The sequence below is a fragment of the Chiloscyllium punctatum genome, chromosome 52, assembly GCF_047496795.1.
Source record: "Chiloscyllium punctatum isolate Juve2018m chromosome 52, sChiPun1.3, whole genome shotgun sequence".
Taxonomy (NCBI): Eukaryota; Metazoa; Chordata; class Chondrichthyes; order Orectolobiformes; family Hemiscylliidae; genus Chiloscyllium; species Chiloscyllium punctatum.
Window position 1 is genome coordinate 17,440,071 of NC_092790.1, and position 27,655 is coordinate 17,467,725.

The following is a 27,655-nucleotide window of genomic DNA, read 5'->3' on the forward strand; positions in this document are numbered from 1 at the left end:
AGAGGCTTTCAAAGTTAACGGAGAGAACACCAAAACAACTGCCGGACTGAAACGTGGTGATTATGCTGAATCTGATCGAGAGCGATAAGGGAGGACGGCTTTAAAATATCGTCTAAACATCGCCATCGATAGTGAGCCGGAAGAATGTTGTATGCTCCTTTATCAACATGCCGGGGTGCTATTGAAATGTGTTGTAGACTGCAGTGTTTGACCTGTTTTGTTTTAGCTTAAGTTTTAGAAAATTACCCACTCTCAAGATCAGAAATGGACAGATAATGGTGGGCAAGTGAGGGAGAGTTAGACCGTGAGAAGGATACATTTGTAAAGTAAGAGTAAATTGACATACGAGTAGTAAGTGTTTTAAAAACCTCCTCACTTTTTTTAGTACTTCGTTTTTCAATGTAAAACATATTCCTTTGTAAATTGGCGGGCTTTTCATGTTGTAACAAAGGCGGTTGATGATTTGGCGCCGGTACTTTCCGCCCCCCTCCCTGTGCCCTCTCCGGATTGGGGAATGAGGCAGATATCTGATTGGGAATTGAAACAACATTAGGAGGGGCTGAACAATGGGACCAATCAGAAACGGCCGCCCCACCATCCCTCCCGAAGGTATAAGAGGCCGCAATGTGGGCGGAGTGTAGTATTTTCTCTGAAGTTGCTTCTGAGTTCGTGACTATGTCTGGAAGAGGAAAGGGCAGTGGGAAAGGTCGCGCCAAGGCGAAGTCTCGGTCGTCCCGGGCTGGCCTGCAGTTCCCGGTGGGCCGTGTTCACAGGCTCCTGAGAAAGGGTAACTATGCTGAGCGTGTGGGTGCCGGAGCGCCGGTCTATCTGGCTGCGGTGCTGGAGTATCTGACGGCTGAAATCCTGGAGCTGGCCGGCAACGCGGCCCGGGACAACAAGAAGACCCGCATCATCCCCAGGCACCTCCAGCTGGCCGTGCGCAACGACGAGGAGCTCAACAAGCTGCTGGGAGGGGTGACCATCGCTCAGGGCGGGGTGCTGCCTAATATCCAGGCCGTGCTGCTGCCCAAGAAAACCGGCTCTGCGGGAGCCGCTAAAAAGTGAAGAGACCATTCTTGAATCTGAAAAAACCAAAGGCTCTTTTAAGAGCCACTCACAGCATCTGTGAAAGGAGTTGACCTCTGTCTAATTAAGTATTTCAGAGCCCTGGGCTTTGCACCTGACGTCGAGGAAATTTTATCTCCTTTTCATTGCATACTGTTACTGTTTGTGGGAGCAGAGGAAGAATATTTCATAAAATGCAATTGCAACAGTGTCTGGAACTACGCTATTTCTCATTGCACGGTCTAGACTGGTATTACGAACGTCCCTGATCGGGTTTGACCTTCCCTTAGTTTCACAGTTCGTTGAAGTTGGGACTGGTGGGTTGACCCAGAGCAGTAACTCATCGCTTTACTCTCTGCTCGGTTCATATACAGAGTTTTATCCCCATCCTCTGGAGAGAGAGAGAGCAGATTGAACACCAGTGAGGCATTTTTCAGCTGTAAAGGAGGGGATGGGGTAATTTCAGACTATCTGAACTCCAATTTTGTAATGAAAAACACAATCAACACATACATTCTCCTCTTATAAAACATCCTGCTCTTTTGTACACGTTGGCGGGCATTTTCAAATTTGAAAATAAGCCGTTGATGTCTTGGCGCCAATATTACTTATCTCCATCCCCCGGCACACACGACGCTAACAGTTCAAGAGAAGAACAATGGGCCCTATATCACTGGAGACGTTTAAAGTGCTCCTTTACAACGCTATCATACTTCCACAGTCCGTGTTTCCTGTATTGAGAGCACAATGCCAACAGCGAAAAACAAAAGCCAAACAATGAAATTTCACCACTCTTCGGAAAACATTTTGTTAGTGCACTTTAGCTGCCTGTGTAGTCTGTCACCAATTATCTTGCTATAAATGTATCACAGCCAGTTTCGCATTGCTCTAACCGCATTAGGAACAGCTGAAAATGACCCAACTGATCGGAAATCCATGAGTTTATAATAGTGTGTTCTCTCACCGCCTGTGCTTGATTGTCCAGTGCGGAAAGAGAGAATACATTAAAGTGCACACGGTCATTTAATGCGCTCATTGGGAAGAATGTTCATATCGGTATCTCCAAATCATGACTACTGTCGGAGATTAGAAAATCTTGATGAAATGTCTTTCTGCTCATTGTCCCTCAGCTGTAACTGAACGTGGCTGAGGAGGGTGGGTTGGAAATTGGCGCAAAAACATCAACCGGTTTCTTTCAGATTTGAAAATGCAGTCAATATGTAGAAAGTAGGAGGCAGTTTGAAAGAGAAGAATGCATGTGTAATTAATAGTTGATTTGTTTTTAGATCACACCCTCTTCGGAGGGTCGGTCCAGACTCAATGGGCCTTATTGGCCCCTTTCTCAAGACTTCAAGACCGACCTGCGCTTCCAGAGCTCGGCGGTGATGGCCCTGCAGGAGGCCAGCGAGGCTTACCTGGTGGGACTGTTTGAGGACACCAACCTATGCGCCATCCACGCCAAGCGGGTCACCATCATGCCCAAAGACATCCAGCTGGCCCGCCGGATCCGCGGGAAGCGCGCCTAAACGGAGCCTGGCCGGCCCTGCACATTCACCCCGAGAGAGAGAGAGAGAAACACAACGGCTCTTTTCAGAGTGGCTTTTGATTTTATGTTAGAAACTCGTGCGTTGCTGTTTTTACACCGGGTTGATTCAGCTGTGTTTGACGGAACTGAATCTGCCCGAGAGATAAGCGCCCAGGGGCTGACTGATGCATTTGTTTGGCGTTCATTAGGGTCAATCGTCAGCAAGCGGCAGTGGAGTTACACGGTAAGAATTTAACAGTGATCACAACATAAATGAAGTACGGGTTTTATACATGTCTAAGATTAAAGTTAAAAATCACACAACACCAGTTTATAGTCCAACAGGTTTAATTGAAAGCACGCAAGCTTTAGGAGCGCCGCTCCTTTATCAGGTGGTTGTGGAAGACACAATTGTAAAACAGAATTTACTGCAAAAATTTACAGTGTGATGTAACTGAAATTATACATTGAAAAATACCTAGACAAGATGAAAGGCTCAGCAAACGATCAAGGTATTTTTCAAAGTATAATTTCAATGCGCAAACCTACCCGAGATATTAATTGATCTGAATCACTCAAATACACACTCATGCCATGGGTTACGAAAGTAGAGACCTTTGAATGGGGAAGGTATCACATGGGGAAGGTTTGTTAATCTCCATCTGGTTATTTCACTTCGCAATTTATAACCCTACCGAGTCACGAATGTGACACATTGTAGTATTTGTATTTCACTGACCCGTTCAGGAATTTTGTTCAGTTCTGATTCTGGGACGCTGCGCATGTTTTCATGTCGCGTTCCTTCCATCTGCCTGTTACAGACAGTTCAGGCAGCAATTCCACATTGTCTTCGGGCTAATTACAATCTGGGGATAATACAAAATAACAGATAAAGTGAGATTCTGTCCTTTTATCGTACACTGCATTAGCTTTTAAGATTTTTAAATTGGCGGGGTTGTTTAGATTGATTCACGGCCGGTACAAGTTCGGTTGTTCAGTTTGTCTGGGCTGTTTTAAACCGCGCCTTTCCTCCTGCCTGTTACAGACAGATCAGGCAATGATCCCGCCTCCTGTCTGCGCTGAAACTAACTGGTTTAAAAGAATTACGATAAAATATTAAATTTTGTCTTCTTTGCAGTCGGTGCTTTGCATTTGAATGTTTAATTTAATCTCAGGGTTTGTCAGAGTGAGTTCGGCGGGCATTTTCAAACTGACCAACTGTCATTTCACGTTACCCAATCAGACTCCAACAATCCTTTTCCTGTCTTTTCTGTCCCTTCCGGAGCTGTTTCTCTGTGGGTTGAGGGACAGGGCTGTATCCAATCCCAGCTCTAGGGCGGGCTCTCCATTCCCTTAAACAGGCAGCACCGCAGCAGCCTCAGCATTGACAGCAGCAGCCTGTGTGTGTGTTACAGAGAGTTGGAGAGAATGGCCCGAACCAAGCAGACAGCGCGCAAATCCACCGGAGGGAAAGCTCCCCGCAAGCAGTTGGCGACCAAAGCGGCCCGCAAGAGCGCTCCGGCCACGGGCGGAGTGAAGAAGCCTCATCGCTACAGGCCCGGCACGGTGGCTCTGCGGGAGATCCGCCGCTACCAGAAATCCACCGAGCTGCTGATCCGCAAACTGCCCTTCCAGCGGCTGGTGCGAGAGATCGCTCAGGACTTCAAGACCGACCTGCGCTTCCAGAGCTCGGCGGTGATGGCCCTGCAGGAGGCCAGCGAGGCTTACCTGGTGGGACTGTTTGAGGACACCAACCTGTGCGCCATCCACGCCAAGCGGGTCACCATCATGCCCAAAGACATCCAGCTGGCCCGCCGGATCCGCGGGGAGCGCGCCTAAACGGAACCTGACCGGACCGGCACATTCACCCCGAGAGAGAGAGAGAAAGACACAAAGGCTCTTTTCAGAGCCACTAAACCATCCAGAGAGAGCGGGAAACGATAGGGGACCTGAGAGCATGCTGTTGCCGCACTAAATTAGTTCTGTTATTACATATACTTTGAAACTAGCCTAACCTGGGGAGGTAGGTGGAAGATACGGCTTTCAGCAGCAGTGATTGGTCCATTTACATGAATGTTTTGTAATTTTCGCACAGTATATTAGGTTGGGGAATGTTATTTCGAATGAAATCTCCTCTCCTCATTGTCTCCCTTGGTATCCCACCAGCTGTAACCACATGGTCACTGTTGGAAAAGCAGCGGGAAAAGTAGTGCCAAATCATCAACCGTTTTCTGTCACATTTGAAAATCCTGCCACGGTGTAGATCAGAGAAGGCCATTTTACAGAAAGCAATGCATTCGTACTTCGTCGTTAATTTGCTTTTCGATGATAAAAGTCAAATTCACACAATCTTTCTTTAGGGTACTGAGTCCAGGAGCTACTTAAAGGATTCGAGATTCTCTTCGGAGGGAAGGTTCAGACTCGATGGGCCGAATGCCCTCAATCAGCCCTGTCGGGATTTCATGAACGTTCTTTGCCGTGAACGCGTTGATAACAAACCCTTAGATATTGTTTTAATATCGTGCTCTCTTTATTGCAGAAGCTCCACACGAACTATTCCAATGCGGCAACTGTTCTGGTTCTCGTTTAATCTCGGTTCATTTCGAAAGCTTCTAACCGACAGCCTCATTTCCATCATTCAATCATCATTACCACCCAACAGAACCCGCGCGGAGTTTTGGAAATTGAAAAGTCAGTGTAATGTATCTACCCGTGGATCTGTTTCCCGGGGTTGACCCTCCCAACCGGGGCTTGTAGCTCCTGGTTAAAGAATAACTTGAGCAAATAGAGAAAAAAAAGAATTCTATGGTGTTTAATAGGCTCCCAAGAGGCAGGTTATAGAGAGCCAGCGCCAAATCATCAACAACTTTCTTTCCAATTCGAAAAGCCCGCCGATTTACAAACAACGGAGTATGTTTTACATTGAAAAAGAGGACGTTGTTCAGAGGAGAATCCATCAATGCTTGTTAATTCGGTTACAAATACGTACTTCAGACAAAGTTAAAAATCACACAACACCAGGTTATAGTCCAACAGGTTTAATTGGAAGCACTAGCTTTCGGAGCGTCGCTCCTTCATCAGGTGGATGTCTCTGAAAGCGAGTGCTTCCAGCTAAACCTGTTGGACTATAACCTGGTGTTGTGTGATTTTTAACTTTGTACACCCCAGTCCAACACCGGCATCATACTTCATACAATCTCTCTCGCTCATCCATTTGCCTAACAGCATCTTTCTATTTTTTTGCTTTTCTGGACCTGAAGAACTGGCAGAAACACAAAAGAAGCGGCAATATGCAATTAATCTCTTCATTTCACATTTCATGTTGATTAAACATCACAGAACGTTCTACCGGCTGAGCATATTAATCGGCTTTAGACAATATTTTAATATCGCCCAGCCCTTTGGCACTAGTTCTGACATCAGCAAAAGCTCCCCATTTGCTATCCCAGTCCTGCAGTTGCTCTGGTTTGATCTCGCTCCATTTTGAAAATCTCTCGCCCACAGCAGAAAGCTTCATTTACTGCAATCTGAAATCAGATAAAACAGAGTCATAGAGATGTCAAGCATGGAAACAGACCCTTTGGTCCAACCCGTCCATGCTGACCAGATATCCCAAACCAATCTAGTCCCACCTGCCAGTTTAAGAAGGGTGGTAAGGACAAGCCGGGGAACTATACACCAGTGAGCCTGATGTCGGTGGTGGGCAAGTTGTTTGAGGGAATCCTGAGGGATAGGATGTACATATATTTGGAAAGGCAAGGACTGATTAGGGATAGTCAACATGGCTTTGTGCGTGAGAAATCATGTCTCACAAACTTCATTGAATGTTTTGAAGAAGTAACAAAGAAAATTGATGAGGATAGAGCGGTAGATGTGATCTATATGGACTTCAGTAAGGCGTTCGACAAGGTTCCCCACGGGAGACTGATAACAAGGTTAGATCTCATGGAATACAGGGAGAACTAGCCATTTGGATATAGAACTGGCTCAAAGGTGGAAGACAGAGTGTGGTGGTGGAGGGTTGTTTTTCAAACTGGAGGTCTGTGACCAGTGGAGTGCCACAAGGATTGGTGTTGGGTCTTCTACTTTTTATCATGTACATAAATGATTTGGATGCGAGCATAAGAGATACAGTTAGTAAGTTTGCATATGACATCAAAATTGGAGGTCTAGTGGACAGCAAAGTGGATTACCTCAGATTACAACAGGATCTTGACCAGATGGGCCAATGCGCTGAGAAGTGATAGATGGAGTTTAATTCAGATAAAAGTGACGTGCTGCATTTTGGGAAAGGAAATCTCAGCAGGACTTATGCACTTAATGGTAAGGTCCTAGGGAGTGTTGCTGAACAAAGAGACCTTGGAGTGCAGGTTCATAGCTCTTTGAAAATGGAGTCACAGGTAGATAGGCTAGTGAAGATGGTGTTTGGTATGCTTTCTTTTATTGTTCAGTGTATTGAGTACAGGAGTTGGGAGGTCATGTTGTGGCTGTACAGGACATTGGTTTGGCCCCTGTTGGAATATTGCATGCAATTCTGGTCTCCTTCCTATTGGAAAGATGTTGTGAAACTTGAAAGGGGTCAGAAAAGATTTACAAGAATGTTGCCAGGGTTGAAGGATTTGAGCTATAGGGAGAGGCTGAACAGGCTGGGGCTGTTTCCCTGGAGCATCAGACGCTGAGGGGTGACCTTATAGAGGCTTACAAAATTATGAGGGGCATGGATAGGGTAAATAGGCAAAGTCTTTTCCCTGGGATCAGGGAGTCCAGAATTAGAGGGCATAGGTTTAGGGTGAGAGGGGAAAGATATAAAAGAGACCTAAGGGGCAACTTTTTCACACAGAGGGTAGTACGGGTATGTAATGAGCTGCCAGAGAACTGGTGGAGGCTGGTACAATTGCATTTGGATGGGTATATGAATAGGAAGGTTTTGGAGGGATATGGGCTGGGTGCTGGCAGGTGGGACTAGATTGGATTGGGATATCTGGTCGGCATGGACAGGTTGGACCGAAGGGTCTGTTTCCATGCTATATATCTCTATGACTCCATGCTAGCAAATGAGACTTGATTAGTTTAGGGTATATGGTCAGTGTGCACTATTTGGATCAAAAGCTGTAAGTCTCTACAACCTAAACGTTACAGGTTGATATCTAGACTCTCATATATACACAGCAAAAACTTGACAGGTGGCATATGACAGATACATAGTCAGAAACCAAAGACTGACAGGTACAAATTAATAACTGCACCCTGAGACACACAGAGCAAAAGCTGACATGCATATACTCATACAGCACTGAAAAGCCCTTCAGGCATTGTGTCACCCACAATAACTACTACTGAAGGTTTGCTAATTTCCTGCACTTGTCCCATGTCCATTAATGGTATGACATTTCAAGTGCTCATCCAAATACTTTCTCAAGGTTAAAATTTCTGGGCTCCACTGCCTTCCCAAGCAGTATCTTCCAGATTTCCACCACATGCTGAGTGAAAGAGATTTTCCCTCAATATATTTAACCCTTACCCTACACCATAGTGAGAATCCTTATCCTTTACCATATTCTAACTCAATCACCACTTGTGATTAATCGCTCAAACAAGGGAAACAGCTTCTCTGCATGCACCCTGTCCACACGCCTCATAATCTTTCACACCTCAGTCATCTCTGCTCTAGAAAAAAACAATCCAAGCTCATATAGTCTCTACTATTTTGGAAGTAATATTTGTGTTTTGATCCTAATCCCCCATACTGGGTCTGGGGTTAGTACTGCTACTGTCACTGTCGGTTTGTTGTGAATGATTTATTCTGACAACTTGAAGCAGCGCATGCGCGCTGCTGCCCCTTCTCCAAAGCTGATTGTTCCTGTCCAGAGGAGCGCATGCGTGAGGCCCTCCCCCAGCGCTGCCATTGAGGAGCATTGACTCAGTGAGTGCAAGAGGTTTGTTTGAAACAGACCGCAATGGAGAGATCAGCGCCCAGGGAAGGGAGGGAACAGCAGGCTCCTTCCAGCAGCACATCGGGATGGGAGTCTGGGACACAGAGGGGGCTCCGAGACCGGGATTGATTCGGGGTGAGTTCAGGGAGAACCGGGGGCTGTTTGTAAGAGGCCGAGCGGAGCAGGAACTGGTCCCGGAACTTGGAGTGAGCGGGCTGGGGGGAAGAGAAAGGCCTTTCTCGGGCTGTGTGTGGGCCTGCTGAGGGAGGCAGAGCGGGAAGAAGCTGCTGTGGGACATTCTTGGAGTTTTTAATCCCCTCAACACTGATGGGAATTCATTGTTTGGCTTCTGTTTCACGCTGTTTGTTGATGTTGGGCAGTGAATAATGGAAGCACAGACCATAATTTTGTGACAATCGTATAAAGGACACGTATTAGAGTGAACAGACTTGAAGTTTCGAGTAAAACATTAGACATAACGTCCTTGTTCTTTCCTTCAACAGTTAAGTGTATTGGCAGCTTGCTATTGATATATGTCAGCACTTCAGCTGCTTTAGGAATTCCCATTCATGGATGTGTGCAGATGTTAGTTCTGGATCTCACCCAATTGTTGCAAAGATGCAAATAAAAGAAAAGGAGACAAGGAGCAACTCAGGGAAAGAGTGGAATTGAAACCTGGTTCTGTTTGAATTGCTAGATTTAAAATACCCTAATGATTATTAACTGACACTGATCAGTTTAACCTTGCCTAACTTGACTTATCTTGCCTACTTGTGGAACGTTTCAGAGAACACCTCTGGGACACCCGCACAAACCAACCCAATCGCACCGTGGCTGAACACTTTAACTCCCCCTCCCACTCCGTCAAGGACATGCAGGTCCTTGGCCTCCTCCATCGCCAGACCATGGCAACACGACACCTAGAGGAAGAGCGCCTCATCTTCCACCTAGGAACCCTCCAACCACAAGGGATGAATGCAGATTTCTTCAGCTTTCTCATTCCCCTCCCCCCACTTTATCTCAATCCCAACCCTCAGACTCAACACCGCCTTCTTGACCTGCAAACTTCTTCCCGGCCTCTCCACCCCTACCCTCTCTACGGCCTATCACCCTCACCTTAACTTCCTTCCACCTATCGCATTCCCAATGCCCCTCCCCCAAGTCCCTCCTCCCTACCTTTTATCTTAGCCTGCTTGGCACGCCCTCCTCATTCCTGAAGAAGGGCTTATGCCCGAAATGTCGATTCTTCTGCTCCTTTGATGCTGCCTGACCTGCTGCGCTTTTCCAGCAACACATTTTTCAGCTCTGATCTCTAGCATCTGCAGTCCTCACTTTCTCCTAACTTGACTTATGTTGACTTACAGCTGAAAAATCTTCCGTCTTTCTCCAAGCAAATATTTGAATGATGACGACAATGTCATATTTCCTCAGTACAAAGCCAAGTGTGACCAGCTGCTTCAAACAAACTGCAGGTATGTTACCACTGTCAAAGCAGAGAACATCCTTTCCGCAGGTACAGAGCTGATTAGATCAGACTTAGTTTGAGCTCAATTTCCAGAGATATATCCAAACAAGCAAACAGTCAGACACAACTGCGGAAAGACAAGTTTCTTTTTTCTCGGTTTCAATTAACATGATTCATAGGCAACTACCATTCACAGCATTTTTGAAGTTGGCAATTGGTGTACTAAATCAAGTTTACATTTTAAAAGGGCATTTAAAATATGTCACAAACCAGATAAACAATGAAATTATGTAAAAGCATGATGTAAACAGCCATATGTGACAAGTAGTGAATAATTACTGAGCACACACATACACAAAGGCACTGACTGATTCAGATTGAACCACCCAAGATACAGAGACTAACAGCGATGTACACACATTTACACTGTAGGAGGCTGAAAAGAATATATACAAAATGTTTACACAAAAACAAGCAATTAAATCCCACTCAGGCAGCATTCCATTTCAATTAGTGTGTCATGGCAGCAGAGGAGCTGCCAACCCCACCTTGATCTCAACATCATTCTCAACATATTCACCTTGCAGGGATAGAAATTACATTTTCACACTGCCCAGTATTAACTTTTTCATTAAAAATGTGTAACTTGGTCTCCAAATTCATTTTAATCTTCTACAAAGAATCCCAAATTCCCCACCCTATGAAATATCACAAAAAAGCAAGAAAATCAAATGTCATATCGTCAATTTAACAATATAATCAAGTAATCACCCTTTAATTCAACAAAGAAATTTAGCCAATCTTGTAATTTGTAAATTCTCTTTTTATTTTGCAAGAAGAGATCAACCACGTTCAATAAATTTGCTTGAATGATTTAAATCTTCTCCACTGTATGACAAAAATACAAGACTTTTCACTTTCACTTTCCTCATCGCCACCATAGAGCAGGAGAGTACTGCTAATGGCTTGCACCGTCACACCACAGAGCAGCATTATGTAATACTCACAATAGAATAATGAAGAGAACTAGCCAATTCGCTTTCCTATAGCAGTAACATTGTGATCAAGCTGCTATAATACAATTTATTTGTTTCTTCCCCTTTCCTTTTGACACTACCAAAGGAATGTAACACCTATCCATTTCTTAACACTATTCACAAAAGCATATAGCTATGCATTGAGGAAAAACTGATGACATCCTGAAGAACAGCCCATGGTATCATTCCTGCCAGTTCAGGTCTTCACTATAGGAGTTGGAAACCCTTTAATTTTCCATTGCACAATCCATAACACAAATCAAATGCACTGAGCAGAAACTAACAGGTACATATTGATAAGTGCACTCACACATTCACATAACTGAAATTGACAGGCAAAGATTAATATCTAAATTCAGAGTCACAAAGCAGAAGCTGGCATGTACAGTTTGATGACTGTACTTATACATTTACAGAGCAGTCAGATTGGTAACTATATTCTCATGTCCACATTGCAGAAACGTTCATGTACAGATTGCTAACTGCACCCTGTAACACATATAGGAGAAATCAACAAGGAGAAATTGAGGACAATATTTACATATCAGAACTGGCAGGTACAAATTGGTAAGCAATTTCACAACACAGAAGCTGATAGGATAAATGCACTCACACAATCACATGCAGACACTGAGAGCTACACTGAGAGCTAATAACTGCACAGTTAAATACACAGAGCTGAAATTGATATGAACAAATTAGTAAATACACTCTGACATTCACATTGTAGTTACTGACAGGGAAAGTTTGATAACAAATATTTCATATCTATGTGGAGTTTGCACATTCTCCCTGTGACTGTGTGGGTTTCCTCCGGGTGCTCCGGTTTCCTCCCACAACCCAAAAATGTGCAGGTTAGGTGGATTGGCCATGCTAAATTGCCCATAGTGTTAGGTGAAGGGATAAAAGTAAAGGAATGGGTCTGGGTTGGTTGCGCTTCGGCCAGTCGATGTGGACTTGTTGGGTCGAAGGGCCTGTTTCCACACTAAGTAATCTAATAATCTAATCATATCCACAAAGCACAAACTGACAGGAACAGATTAGCAATAACACTCAGTTTCATATTGCATAAAGCACAGCATAATCTGACAAGTATAGATCGATAACAATACTCAGTTTGACAAACAAAGCCTGACAACTACACTCTCATATTCACATAGCAGAAACAGTAACAGCTTGATACCCGTTCACATTGCAGAAACTGATTGGGACAGATTGATGATGACACTCACTCATTCATATGACAGAAACTAACAGAGGTTCAGCTCCATAACTAACATCACATATAGATGTTGGAGAAGCTGACAGCTAGAGACTGATAATTATACTCTCATTCACATTGCAGAAACTGCACCCACGTATTCACATAGAAACTGACAGGCACAGATTTATAACCACAGTCACACATTCATATTGCAATAACTGACAGGGATAGATTGACTGTCCCTATGAGATATTCTAAAAAAAGTAAGAAAACAATATCATTTATTCAAATTACCAATACAACTTCCTACAACATCAAGGGATATACTTGATCAGGTCTGAGAGTTTGATACACCTTTATTTTTTTTAACATCTCTAACACCTCCACTTTTGGCATGTGGACTGATATCAAATGTTTTTCAAGATATCAATATATATTTCCCCAAGTTTCCTAGCCTCCAATCCTATATCTCCAGGCATAGAACAATAACTGTACTCCCATATTCATATTACAAATAATAGATTCAGATTGATAAATGCATTCATATATTATCAAATCAGAAACTGATGGGGAGAGATTAATAACTAATCAATTTATATTTAATAATTCATCTAGCAGAAACATTCAGGTATTAGAATTAGAATCCATACAGTTTCAAAACAGGACATTCAGCCTGGCACGTCCACACTGACCCTCTGAAGATTATCTCAACCAGAGCCATTCCCTTATCACTCTACATTTACCCTGATTAATGCACCTAACCCACACATCCCTGAACACGATGGGCAATTTAGCATGGCCAATTCACCTAACCTGTTCTTTGGACTTTGGGAAGAAACCGGGGCACCCAGGGGAACCCACACAGACACTGAGAGAATGTGCTAACTCCACACAGACAGTCGCCTGAGGCTGGAATCGAATCCAAGTTCCTGGCGCTGTGAGGCAACAGAGCCAACCACTGAACCACTGTGCCGTATCATGTACCGCATTATACAAGAATATTCACACCGCAGAAACTGACTGGTACAGATTGATTACAACACTTGTATGTTCACAGAACGGGAACTGACAGTTACAGATTGATAACCTCATTTTCATATTCACTTTGCAGAAAATGACAGGAATGATTTAATGAATATATTTGCATTTTTACAAGCAGAAGCATTCAGGGATATTTTAATAACTACATTCATACATTCACATATCTGAAATTGACAGGTACAGATCAAAAATGTAACTCACTTATTGACATAGCAGAAACTGAGACCCACAGATTGATTCTTGCACTCATACATTCAGATAGCAGAAACTGACCGGCACAGATGGATAACTAAACTCACTTGGAGGAAACTGACAAGAACTTTCCCACAGCATAACCAAACAGGTAAAGATTTACTACTGCACTTCCAAGTTCACAGAGGGATAAACACACTGTCATGTACAGTTTGATAAAGATACTCAAACATAACAGATCAGAATCTCACAGGTACATATTAGGAACTACACTCTCTCATTCACCTTGCAGAAATTGACAGATGAAGACTGATAATTACACTGACACAGTCACAGCACAAACTGACAGGAACAGGTGGACAACTACCCTCATTCATTTATGAAGCAGAAACTAACAGCTACAGATGATAACCACCACTAACACATTCACATTACAGAAACTGACATACATTTCGATAAAGGCATTCTAATGTTACCAAACCAGAAACTTACAGCTACATGTTCATGTCAACACTCTCATAGACAGACAGCAGAAACTCACAGGAGTAGGTTAGGAAATACACATACGCGTTCACATAGTGGAAACTGACATGTCCGTATTAATGATTATATTTGGATGTTCACAAAGCAAAGACAGATTGATAACTGCACCATATTCACAGAGCAGAATCTGACAGGTGTATTTCCACATGTACATGTCTGAATCTGACAGGTTTACAAATTGATAACCTCATTCACATATTCACAACACAGATATTGACAAGGAATGATTGATATTTGCATTCACATATTCACCAAAAAGAAACTGACTGGTACAGATTGTTAACTAAACTCACATGTTGAAATAACAGAAACTGAAAGGTACAGACTGATAGCAAAACTCTCATTCTCATAACTCATACTGCCAGATATTGATTGAGATGTACGCTCTCATTCTCATAGCAAAAACTGGCAGGTATAATTTAATTACTTCTTCGGATAGATGGAGGAGACACTGACAGGGACAGATTGGAAATTACACTCTTCTAGTCACATAACAGAAAATCACAATTACAATGTGATAACAACACTTCCACTTTCACTAAACATAAATTCTCAGATACAGTTTGATAAGTACACTCAATTTCACACAGAATCTGACAGGTAGAGATTGAAAACTGCACTCTCATATTGACTTGGCAGAAACAGATAGGCAGAGATTCAAACCTGTGCTCACATATTCACATTGACGAAACTGACTGCTAAACTTCTGTATATGCAGAGAAAATTTTATGACAAGTATAATTTGATAAAGACACTCACATATTCACATTGCAGAGACTGACAGGAAGCGTTGCTTCCGAATTTCTCATATTCACACAGCAGAATTTGTCGGGGATAAACTGACAGTTTTTCTGGCTGAATATGTGTGTGAAATTGTTAGGTATGGATTGGTAACTACATTTACAGATTCTGACAGGGACAGATTAAACTAAACTGTCAGAAAAACTCAAAGCAGAATCTGATAGGTACAGAATGATAAATGCATTGACACATTCACAAAGCCAAAAGCTGACAGTTACTGATTGATAATTAAACACTCTGATTCAGAGAACAGAAACTAATGAGGAAAGATTGATAAATTTACTTTCACATTGCAAACACTGACAGCAATTGCTTGATAAATACACCCTCAGACGCAGAGCAGAAACTGTTAGGTACAAATTGATAACTACACGCCTGTATGCATATAGCAGAAAGTGACATGGACAGATTGATAACTACAGTTACACATTCTCATTGCAGCATCTGACAGCAACACATTGATTGACATTCTCTTGTTCACATGACAGAATTGACAGAGACTGAAAATGACAGTCACGTTCACACAGCAAAATCTGACAGGTACAGATTGATCACAGCACTCTCACATGCACACTGACTGAAACTGGCAGGTATATGTTGATAACTGCATTCATCTATTAACAAACCAGAAACTGACAGGTACAGGTTATCACTGACACTCTCAGATTAACAGAGCAGAAACTGACAGGGATAGACTGCTCAATAAACTCTCACATTCACATTGTAGAGACTGACAAATATGTATTTATAACTGTATTTTGACATTTACAAGTAGAGATGGATAACTCCATTCAAATATTCTTACAGAAAAAATTGACAGGTCCAAATTGATAGCTATGTTGACATATCCATGAAACAGAGGCTGGCAGGAACAAATTGAAAAATAAATTCAGATTGCAGAAATAGGCAGTGCTCTCATAGACTTATGGGCTGTTAACAGGAAGGTGGGATTAAATGGCCATTTGGTGTCTTTGGGTTTGGAATGGACAAGATAGGCCAAATGGCCCTCTTATGTGCAATGTCATTTCAATGGATCTATAGTTCTGTATCAATCTGTCACTGTGAGTCACTGCTATTTGAATACAGAAGAATTTAAGCAACGCTTAGAAGGACAAAATGTGAGAGTGTGGTTGTTATTCACAAAGTAGGAATTGACATGAATAGTTCAATAACTAAACTCATACTCACAGACCCACTTGCATTGGATAGTCCCATTCATGGAGCTGTACAGTTATCGGTTAGTTTCTGGACCTCACTCAATTGGTATTGAATTACCAAACAGAAAAATCACTAGACATGGAGAAAGAGGAGAATCAGACATGTTGTTCTGTTTGAATTCCTGGCTTTAAATATCCTTATGATTATTAACAGAATGTTGCATTGATCAGTTAAAGATGGTCAAACTTGGCTGATGGTGACTTTCAGGAGAGTTCACTTCTGTCTTCCTCCTGGCAAGTACTCAAAGGACCAAGATAATGTAATAATCCCTCGGTACAGAGCCAAGTGTGACCAGCTGCTTCGAACAAACAGCAGGTATGTTACTGCTGTCAGAGCGAAGATCATCCTTTCCACTGTCAGAGGGAATTGAGTCAGCTACACATTGAGCTCAATTTAAGACAGATGTTCAAACAATTGAGAAAATATCAGTTTGTTTCTTTCTCACAGTTCACAATGCACATGTGTCCAGTTTGAACAAATTCACCATTCACAGCTCATTGATATTTGCACAATTTTGAAACTGGAAAGTCTGAATTCTTGTCCAAAATATGCACTCACGAACTGAAACAGATCTACCGACAATTACCCTCATAACAGGTATCACATAACGAATCACACCCTCACAGAGAATATTAGTGGCTGTCAGAGAGATACATCCCTTTACCAATTAGAAACTGACAAGCATGCATTAATACCTTTGTTCACTCGTTCACTTTACAGATACAAGCAAATACGCATTGATGATGACACACGTATTAACAGGGCAGTTTTACACACACACACACACACACACACACAGACACACAATATTTTGCAGGCACTGTCATGGGATGGGTTGACAACTACACTCTCATATTCAGATATCAGAAAGTATCATGTACAGATGAATAACTGTGCTCAAATGTTCACCTATCAGAAAGTGGCATTACAGATCAATAACCAAACTCAACTGCTGTCAGGTAGACACTGAAGGTGACACTCTCATTCCCAGAGATAAAAGAAGAACTGGCAGGTACGTTAGGATAGCGAAAATTACATTCAGATGTCAGAAACTGACACAGACAGATAGGTAAGTGCACTCACACTTTTACACAATAGTAACTGTCCAAGAAAGATTAATAAGTGCACTCCCACAGGCAGAAACTGACAGGAACAAGTTGATAACACTCCCATTTCACAGAACATGAACTGACAGGTACAGTTTGATAACTGTTCACAGAACAAAGTCTGACAGCCATATATTGACACTCACACTTTTACACCTAGCAGAAATTGACAGATACAGAGTGACAACTAAACTCACATTCGCACAGCAGAAACTGCGAGAATAGATTTATAACAACAGTCACACGCTTGAATTGCAATAACTGACAGGGACACATTAATGACAACATTTACATGTTCATGTGACAGGAATGGACAGGTATAGGTCGATAAGTGAATTTGCATATCCACAATGCAGGAAATGAGAGATTGAGACTGTGGCTTTAACAGGTTTTTGTCTTTTTGTTCTTGAAGAACAAATTTAAGGCTCCTTAATGTGTACGTATTGTTTACTAATAGTGTAAGGCTAAGGAATCTTTAAAAATTAGGCCATCTCTGTATTTGATCAGTTCTTTTTAAGTGGGGTGGAAGGTTGGATGATATTGTGGCTTGAAGATATTTATTTTGTTCTTCTTTCTTGTTGAAGAGAGGTTTTATGGCTGAAGTGTCAAGAAGTCTGCACTAAACAGTTTGAGGCTCCTTTTAAAGTTGGAACAACAGAAGCAGCCTGAATGGGTGTGGTCAAGCTCTCACAGAATGACATTTTTAGTTTTGGCTTTCAGCAAAACTGTCGGTGTCTTGAAGACAGGAAAGCTAGTTTTCCTCTCAGTTACAGTCAGAAGCTGCAGATTCTCTTTCTGCTACTGGAGTCGGATGTGAGACTATATATTTTATTGAATTTCTCTTTTGCCAAGGATGTTTATGGGATATTACTGTATTAGAACAGTTAATTAGGAATTGATACTGTATCCATTGTTCTGTTAAGTATTCGAGTAGAGTTACGTTATTCCAATTTCTTCTTTATTGCGCTGTATGTTAACTACTGTGGACAGGACAAAATGCACCTTTTAAAGCCAAACAATCATTCTAACTGATAAGTACCCTCATATTCACATAACAGAAACAGACTGGTACAGATAGATAATACACTGCCATATACACACCAGAGAAACATTCATGAACAGATTAAGCCAAATTTAGATATTCATAAAGCAGAAGCTGACAGGTACAGATTGATAACCAAACTCACAAACCTGAAAATGTCAGGTAAAGATTGATGACCATGTTTACAACACAGAAACTGACAAGGTGAAACTAATAAAAGCATTCACACAGACTTGTAGCAGAGACTGATAGGGATAGACTGTTCATTACACAGACATAGTCACTGAGCAGAAACTGACAGGTACAGATTGATAATGCCAATCAAACATTCACATAACAGAAATGAACATAAAGATATGGATAGCAAAACCCCCATTTACATAGCAGAAACTGTCAGAGACCAATTCGTAAATACACTCTCACATTCATAGAGCAAATACTGACAGGGACAGATTGATAACTACAACTACACATTCTCACAGCAGAGACCTTAAGGATAGACTGATAATTACACACATAATGACTGTGGAAGAACAGACAGGTACAGGTTGATGACTAGACTGCCGTATTCGCACATCACAACCTGTTTGCAAAAGTTTAACTAAATTGAGATACTCACAAAACAGAAGCTGACAGGTACATGTTGATTACCATTTTGACATATTCCCAACAGAGAAATTGATCAGGTAATACTGATCAAAGTACTCCCACATTCACATAGCAGAGACTGATATTGGGAGACTGAAAATTACACAGACAAATTCATTGAGCAGAAAGAAACGGGTACAGGTTGATAAAGCCAGTCAAACCGTCTCATAGCAAAGACTGATAGGCACTGCAATAGTAAATACTCTTACACATTCTCACATCAAAGACATTCTGGGATTGTGATAATTATACTAAAGTAATCACTGTGGAAGAATGGACAGGTACAGACTGATGACTACAATCACACATTCAGATGGCAGAAACTGACAGGGACAGATTGTGAGAGAGTAATAATCATTCACCTCCCAAAAGCTCACATGGGCAGATCAAAAACCGCACTGCCGTTTTACACAGCCAATAACGAGAGGTAAACTCACCCTTGACCAACCTGAAATTCTGAACAACACTATCTCACAGTGTAAGCAGGGAATCACAGTGATAAAACAAATAACACAAGATTGTCACAATTAAAATTCGCACAAGTATCATGTTCAAAATAATCCTTAAGTAACAGTGACCAGTTCAGAGTGAGTACAAATGACTTGTGACCAAATAAAGTTCAGAGAAAATCCACATAGCAAAGTTCATAATGAAAAAAAGTTCTGCGAGAAACTGAAATGCACCAAATAATATGTATTCTAATGTAGTGCAAAGTAAGATTTCAGGAACTGAAATATTGGCAGGAGGCTGCTGACACTGATTGAGGAGCCAAACAGTCAGGGAGTAAAATTCATGTTGTCAGCAGAAAGCAAAAGGCACAGGTCACAGTACATCAGTTCCCTTTAGTCATTGAGGTAATCAGAGTAGAACTGACAATGATACACACACTGGCAGCTATTCTGAGTAATGTATGAATACTTTGGATGATACTCATTGGAGATTTGAAGAAGAATAGGGGGGAAAGATAATTGAAGGGAGTTTTCTGAATAGATGATGGTAGAGGTGTCCTTCATCTTCAGCGAGTGTAGTACATGAAACACAAGCAAAAGAGAACCTTCCCCAACTCCCATTTTCCTCCAACATGATGCATTTGTCAAGTAGTTCCATCATTTCCAGGAGTAAAACACAGTCCCTGTCAGATTGCAGTGCATTTTCTCACTTGACAACAAATGTGATGCCGATTTTAAAATGGAAGAGAAAAGAAAACCATTATCAAAAGATGAAGAATCCGTTACAATTAGAATCTTACATTTTAGAGTGAGCTCGGAATTTGATCCCTTCACAAACCTTCGGTTTGTGTTTCCGATGATATTGCAGATCCTGACAGAGCCACATTGAGTCCCAAACTAACCAATCAGAGTGATGTTACCATGCCTATAAAGTAGCCAATCAGGAGGCAGACTTTCCCTATCCCTCATTAGCGTTGATGACATCATCAGTCTACAAAGGGCGAGCCCCGATTCCGCTTTCCCTTGTTCTGTGTCTGACGGTGAGCGTCGTTATGGCTGAAGAAAAGAGGGGTCAAGTTACCAAGAAGGGCGCGAAGAAAGCGGTGAAGAAGGCGCCTGCGAAGGGCGGCAAGAAAAGGAGTCGGTCCAGGAAAGAAAGTTACTCCATCTACATCTACAAAGTGATGAAGCAGGTTCACCCCGACACCGGCATCTCCTCCAAGGCTATGAGCATCATGAATTCGTTTGTCAGCGATATTTTCGAGCGCATCGCGGGGGAGGCTTCCCGCCTGGCCCATTACAACAAGCGCAGCACCATCAGCTCCCGGGAGATCCAGACCGCCGTGCGGCTGCTGCTGCCCGGGGAGCTGGCCAAGCACGCCGTGTCGGAGGGTACAAAGGCGGTGACCAAGTACACCAGCTCCAAGTGACTGTGCACTGAAACATGTCCATTGCACTGAAACAAACACATCCACAACCCAAAGGCTCTTTTAAGCGCCACCTACAACTTCACTGAAACAGCGAGACCATTATGTTTTTGGATATGTCCCATTAATGTCTCTGCCAGGATTTACAGAGAGGTAGACATTCACCAGATAAAAGAAAAAGACAGATGGGTGACTCTTAGTGGACAGAAAGGGAACCGGCAGGCCGTGCAGGGATCCCCTGTGGCCATTCCCCTCAACAATAAGTATACCGTTTTCGATAATGTTGGGGGGGAGAAGTCTTACCAGGGGAAGGCAGTGGGGCACCTGCTGCTCAGAAGGGAAGGGGAAGAGGAGCAGAGCAGTAGTCATTGGGGACTCGATAGATAGAGGGACAGATAGGAGGTTCTATGGGGACGAGATTGACTCATGGTTGGTGTGTTGCCTCACGAGTGCCAGGGTCCGTGACGTCTCTGATATTGTGTTTTTGGGATCCTTTGGGGGGAGGGTGATCAGCCCCAAGTCGTGGTCCACATTGGCACCAACGACATAGGCCAGAAGAGAGATGGGGACTTGAGGCAAAAATTCAGGGAGCTAGGATGGAAGCTTAGAGCTAGGACAAACAGGGTTGTTTTCTCTGGTTTGCTGCCCGTGCCACGTGCTGGTGAGGTGAGGAATAGGGAGAGAAAGGAGTTGAACACGTGGCTACAGGGATGCTGCAGGAGGGAGGGTTTCGGGTTTTTGGATAATTGGAGCTCTTTTTGGTGTAGGTGGGACCTCTACAAGCAGGATGGTCTTCATCTAAACCAGAGGGGTACCATCCTGGGTGTGAAATTCGCTAAAGCTATTAAGGTGGATTTAAACTAATACAGCAGGGAATGGGAACCAAAATTGGAGGACAGGTACAGAAGAGGGTGAGAGGAACTCCCTAAATCAAGTATCTGACACTGGCAAGTGAGAACCTGGTTTGAAGTGTGTGTACTTTAAAGCGAGGAGCATCCGAAATAAAGTGGGTGAACTGGCAGCATGGGTTGGTACTTTGGACTTCGATGTTGTGGCCATTACAGAGACATGGATAGAGCAGGGACAGGAATTGCTGTTGCAGATTCCAGTTTTCAGATGTTTCAGTAAGAACAGCGAAGATGGTAATAGAGGGGAGGTGTGGCATTGTGATCAGGGACAATATTACCGTTGTAGAAAAAATGTTTGGGGACTGTTTAACTGGGCTGAGGTTAGAAACAGGAAAGGAGAAGTCACCATGCTGGGAGTTTTCTATAGTCCTCCGAATAGTCCCAGAGAAGTAGAGGAAAGGAGAGCAAAGATGATTCTCGATAGGAGTGAGAGAGGCAGGGTAGTTGTCATGGGTGACTTCAACTATCTAAATATTGACTGAGATCACTACAGTACGAGCACTATAGATGGGTCAGTTTTTGTCCAATGTGTGCAGGAGGGCTTCCTGACACAGTATGTAGACAGGCCTACAAGGGGCGAAGCCACTTTAGATTTGGTACTGGGTAACAAGCCTGGCCAGGTGTTAGATTTGGACGTAGGTGAGCACTTTGGAGACAGCGAACACAATTCTGTTATGTTTACTTTAGTGATGGAAAGGGATAGGTGTACTCCACTGAGCAGGAGTTACAACTGGGGGAAGGGAAATTACGATGCAATTAGGAGAGATTTCGGAAGTGTAGAATAGGGAAGGAACCTGCAGGGGATGGGCACATTAAATATGTGGAGCTTATTCAAGGAAAAGCTCCTGTGTGTCCTAGATAAGCGTGTACCTGTCAGGCAGGGAAGAAGATATAGAACGCATGAGCTGTGGTTTACTAGGGAAGTGGAATCCCTGGTCAAGAAGAAGGCTTATGTTAGGACAAAATGTGAAAACTCAGTTTGGGCGTTTGAGGGTTACAAGGAAGTCAGGAAAGACCTAAAAAGAGAGCTCAGAAGAGCCAGGAGACATGAGAAGTTGTTGGTGGATAGGATCAAGGTTAACCCTAAGGCGTTCCATAGGTTTGTCAGAAATAAAAGAATGATGAGAGTTAAATTAGTGCCAATCAAGGAAGTTGTGTGTGGAGTCAGAGGAGATAGGGGAAGCACTAAATAAATATTTGTCGACAGTGTTCACTATAAAAAATGAAAATGTTGTCAAGGAAGATACAGAGATACTTTCATCCAGACTTGAAGAGATTGAGGTTCACAAGGAAGAGGTATTAGAAATACTGCAGAGTGTGAAAATAGACAAGTCCCCTGGGCTGATGGGATCTATCCTAAGATCCTCTGGGAAGCAAGGGAAGAGATTGCCGAGCCTTTGGCATTGATCTTCAAATCATCGTTGTCTACAGGAATAGTGCCTGAGGACTGGAGGATAGCAAATGTAGTTCCCTTGTTCAAAAAGGGTAGTAGAGACAGCCCTGGTAATTACAGACCAGTGAGTCTCACTTCAGTCGTTGGTAAAGTGTTGGAAAAGTTTATAAGAGATAGGATTTATAACCATCTAGAAAAGAATAATCTGATCAGGGACAGTTAGCACGGCTTTGTGAAGGGTAGGTCTTGTCCAACAAATCTTATTGACTTTTTTGACAAAGTGATTAAACAGGTAGATGAGAGTAAATTGGTTGATGTGGTGTGTATGAATTTCAGCAAGGTATTCAATAAGGTTCCCCACAGTAGGCTATTATACAAAATGTGGAGGAGTGGGATTGTGGGAGACATAGCAGTTTGGGTCAGTAGTTGGCTTGCTGAAAGAAAACAGAGGGTTGTAGTTGGTGGCACAGTGGTTAGCACTGCTGCCTCACAGCGCCAGAGACCTGGGTTCAATTCCCACCTCAGGCGTCTGTCTGTGTGGAGTTTGCACATTCTCCCCGTGTTTGCGTGGGTTTCCTCCGGGTGCTCCGGTTTCCTCCCACAGTCCAAAGATGTGCAGGTCAGGTGAATTGGCCAATCTAAATTGCCCGTAGTGTTAGGTAAGGGGTAAATGTAGGGGTATGGGTGGGTTGCGCTTCGGCGGGGCGGTGTGGACTTGTTGGGCCGAAGGGCCTGTTTCCACACTGTAAGTAATCTGTAAGTAATCTAATCTAATCTAATCTTGGTGTCCAGTTACTAGCGGCGTACTGCAAGGGCCGGTGTTGGGTCCATTACTGTTCATCATTTTTATAAATGACGTGGATGAGGGCTTAGAAGGGTGGGTTAGTAAATTTGCGGATGACACTAAGGTCGTTGGAGTTGTGGATAGTGACGAAGGATGTGGTAGGTTGCAGAGAGACATAGATAGGATGCAGAGAGACATAGATAGGATGCAGAGTTGGGCTGAGAGGTGGCAAATGGAGTTTAATGTGGGCAAGTGTGAGATGATACACTTTGGACGGAGTAATCGGAATGCAAAGTACTGGGCTAATGGTAAGATTCTTGGGAGTGCAGATGAGCAGAGAGATCTCGGTGCCCATGTACACAGATCCTTGAAAGTTGCCACCCAGATTGACAAGGTTGTTAAGAAGGCATACAGTGTTTTGGCCTTTATTAAGAGAGGGCTTGAATTCCAGAACCAGGGGGTTATGCTGTACTGTACAAAGCTCTGGTACGGCCACACTTGGAGTATTGTGTACAGTTCAGGTCACCGCATTATAAGAAGGATGTGGAAGCTTTGGAAAGGGTGCAGAGGAGAGTTACTATGATGTTGCCTGGTATGGAAGGAATGTCTTCCTAGGAAAGGCTGAGGGCCTTGAGGCTGTTCTCGTTAGATTGAAGAAGGTTGAGAGGTGACTTAATAGAGACATACAAGATAATCAGAGGGTTCGATAGGGTGGACAGGGAGAGCCTTTTTCCAAGTATGGGAACGGCAAACACGAGGGGACACAACTTGAAAGTGAGGGGAGATCGGTATAAGACAGATGTCAGAGATAGTTCAGAGAGTAGTAGTGGTATGGAATGCTTTGCCTACAACGGTAGTAGATTCGCCAAGTTAAAGTGCATTTAAGTCGGCATTGGACAGCATATGGACGTGTAGGTGGGATGGACTTCAGATTAGTATAGAGGCTTTATTCCTGATGAAGGGCTTTTGCCCAAAACGTCGATTTTGCTGCTCGTTGGATGCTGACTGAACTGCTGTGCTCTTCCAGCACCACTGATCCAGATTCAGATTAGTCTGACAGGGCGGCGCAACAGCGAGGGCAGAAGGGCCTATACTGCACTGTAATGTTCTATGTTTGTATGTTGTAAATGTTATATAGAGCAATGAGTGACAGCTGGCCCGGTCCGCGCCTTATTCTCTGTTGTATGTATTCTCATGTATATCCTGTAGTCCCAGCCTGGTGAGAGAGATCATGTTAAACGCCACTGAGTCATTTTTCAGCTGCTTGTATGTGTCCGTGTTACTCTTTGTTATTCGATCAGTTCAGGAGTTACAAGCCCCGATGCGGCACGAACCTTGAGTTTCACCCCCGGAAAACAAAGTGCCCCCAGTACCAGCCGGCAAGCAAAGTAAACAGTTTGCCTCTGAGTGCGATTTTACTTTGTTTACTCTTCATTTCCAAATCTCCTCACGGGAATTGTCCAGATGCAAAATACACAGAAATAAAACTAGAACAGCTGCAGAAGTGGCAGAGTAAATGTGGAGTTTTTTTAAATCGATCTATGATCGTGTGCAAAAGGGAGGGTAACTTTAAAATATTCTCGAACGATCGTGTTCACTATTAATGCACTAACTCGGGAGGCCGTAATCATGTTTTCTCAGTATATCGGGGTGCTGTTGAAAAGTGAAATAAATGATGAGTTGCAGAGTGCAGGGTTTGGCGCCTTTTTTGTTTCCGCTTGTGTTTAATGTTCAGAAGATTCCATTCAGGGTCAGAAATGGGCAGATTCCAGGAGGCGAGGTCATGGGTTTTAACGTAGAAGTAAATTAGATCGAGTATTCGTGCATTCTTCTGTGTTTAAACTCTCTACTTTTCGGTTCATATTGGCGGGCTTTTCAAATTGTAAAAAAGCGGTTGATGATTTGGCGCCGGTACTTTCCGCCCCCCTCCCCGGGCCCTCTCCGGATTGGGGAATGAGGCAGATATCTGATTGGGAATTGGAACAACATTAGGAGGGGCCGAACAATGGGACCAATCAGAAACGGCCGCCCCACCATCCCTCCCGAAGGTATAAGAGGCCGCGATGTGGGCGGAGTGTAGTATTCTCTCTGAAAGTGTCTGTGAAGTTGTGGCCATGACTGGAAGAGGAAAGGGCAGTGGGAAAGCTCGCTCCAAGGCGAAGTCTCGGTCGTCCCGGGCTGGCCTGCAGTTCCCGGTGGGCCGTGTTCACAGGCTCCTGAGAAAGGGTAACTATGCCGAGCGTGTGGGTGCAGGAGCGCCGGTCTATATGGCTGCGGTGCTGGAGTATCTGACGGCTGAAATCCTGGAGCTGGCCGGCAACGCGGCCCGGGACAACAAGAAGACCCGCATCATCCCCAGGCACCTACAGCTGGCCGTGCGCAACGACGAGGAGCTCAACAAGCTGCTGGGAGGGGTGACCATCGCTCAGGGCGGGGTGCTGCCTAATATCCAGGCCGTGCTGCTGCCCAAGAAAACCGCCGCTGGGGGAGCCGCTAAAAAGTGAAGAGACCATTCTTGAATCAGACAACCCAAAGGCTCTTTTAAGAGCCACTCACAGCATCTGTGAAAGGAGCTGAACACTCCCGTCTGTCTGATTGAATTACCTTCCGTTAACTATATCGGTGTCAGTCTCTGCCTTGTACGATACTGTACTGGTACTGTGTGTGATCTATAATGAAACCTTTCCTCATGGCCGTTCACTGTTTGAGCCGTAGCACAAGGAGCGTGAAAAGTTTATCATGCAATATCGGTACAACGCAATCTTAATAGTGCTCGGAGTACATTATTTTTATTGCTTGTAGATGTCTGTGGTCCGTGTCTTTAATTATCGTCTTATAAATGATTGACTCAGTCCCTGTACTTCCCGCCCACAGGCAGTTTCACGTTATCTTGAATTGCATTTGGGAAGAGCTGAATTGCCCAGTGCCGCGAGTAAGTTTGTAATGAGTGGTCGCTGACCCTCTGTTTTATTCTCGAATGAGTTCCTGTATAGATTCCTTTCCCTGGCCGTAGATAGGGAGCATAATGGAGGCAACAGTCATGTTTCAGCTTCTTCGAGTTGGTCAAGTTGCTGTTTAATACGGGACCAGTTCTGGAGCTACCCGCCCCTGTGGGGTATGACCCGGATTTTCTTCTCCGGCAAATAGAAGGGAGTCAACATTAGTGTGGTGCTGGAAAAGCACAGCGGGTCAGGCAGCATCCGAGGAGCAGGAAAATCGACATTTTGGACAAAAGGAAAGGCTTTTGCCTGAAACATCGATTTTCCTGCTTCAGATGCTGCCTAAACTGCTGTACGTTTCAAGCACCCCTCTAATCTCCAGCATCTGCAATACCCACCTCTGCCAAACAGAATTGCCCTATCTTTGAATTCCACGGTTAGATTCATTTTACAGTTAAATGTCCATACACTGAGGGTGTTGTTTGATTGCACAGTGCTCTAAGTGAGACTTTCTGCTGTAGTTTCGAAGCTTTCAAAATGAACGGAGATCAAACCGGAACACCTGTGCAAGGGTCAGTCAAATAGCACAGAAACAGATCCTCCAAAATCTTAACAATGATATACTTATCTAAATGTCTTTTCAACATTGTGACTGTGTCCATATGCATCACCCCCTTTCGAAGTTAATTCCACACAATCTATGCAGTTTAAAAAAAACTTTTAAAATCTTTTTCCTTTTACCTTAAAAATATATCTCATTGTCTTGCAGTCTCTTACCATAGAAAAAGAAACCTACCATTCCCCTTACTTTTAACTCTCATGATTGTCAAAACTCTATCACCCATCAAGATCTTAGGCTCCAGAGAACAGAAGTCCCAGCCTATTCTTATAATGGAACACGTGGCTGCGCAGCTGGTGTAGGAGGGAGGGCTTCA

At 43.4% G+C, this 27,655-nt stretch overlaps 3 protein-coding genes across 3 annotated transcripts; all 3 read left to right on the forward strand.

Moving 5' to 3' along the window:
* The first annotated feature begins 662 nt into the window (after positions 1-662).
* LOC140470763 (uncharacterized) lies at positions 663-26,317 on the forward strand. Its single transcript, XM_072566790.1, has 3 exons — positions 663-1,061; positions 22,753-22,760; positions 25,888-26,317. The coding sequence occupies exons 1-3, from the start codon at positions 676-678 to the stop codon at positions 26,283-26,285; spliced, it is 792 nt and encodes a 263-aa protein (XP_072422891.1). The 5' UTR covers positions 663-675; the 3' UTR covers positions 26,286-26,317.
* Positions 3,927-4,452, forward strand: LOC140470716 (histone H3). Its single transcript, XM_072566751.1, has one exon. The coding sequence runs from the start codon at positions 4,019-4,021 to the stop codon at positions 4,427-4,429; it is 411 nt and encodes a 136-aa protein (XP_072422852.1). The 5' UTR covers positions 3,927-4,018; the 3' UTR covers positions 4,430-4,452.
* LOC140470738 (histone H2B type 1-M-like) lies at positions 20,301-20,699 on the forward strand. The gene has a single exon (XM_072566777.1). It carries the CDS (start codon positions 20,322-20,324, stop codon positions 20,697-20,699), a length of 378 nt encoding a protein of 125 aa, XP_072422878.1. The 5' UTR covers positions 20,301-20,321.
* Positions 26,318-27,655: the final 1,338 nt, after the last annotated feature.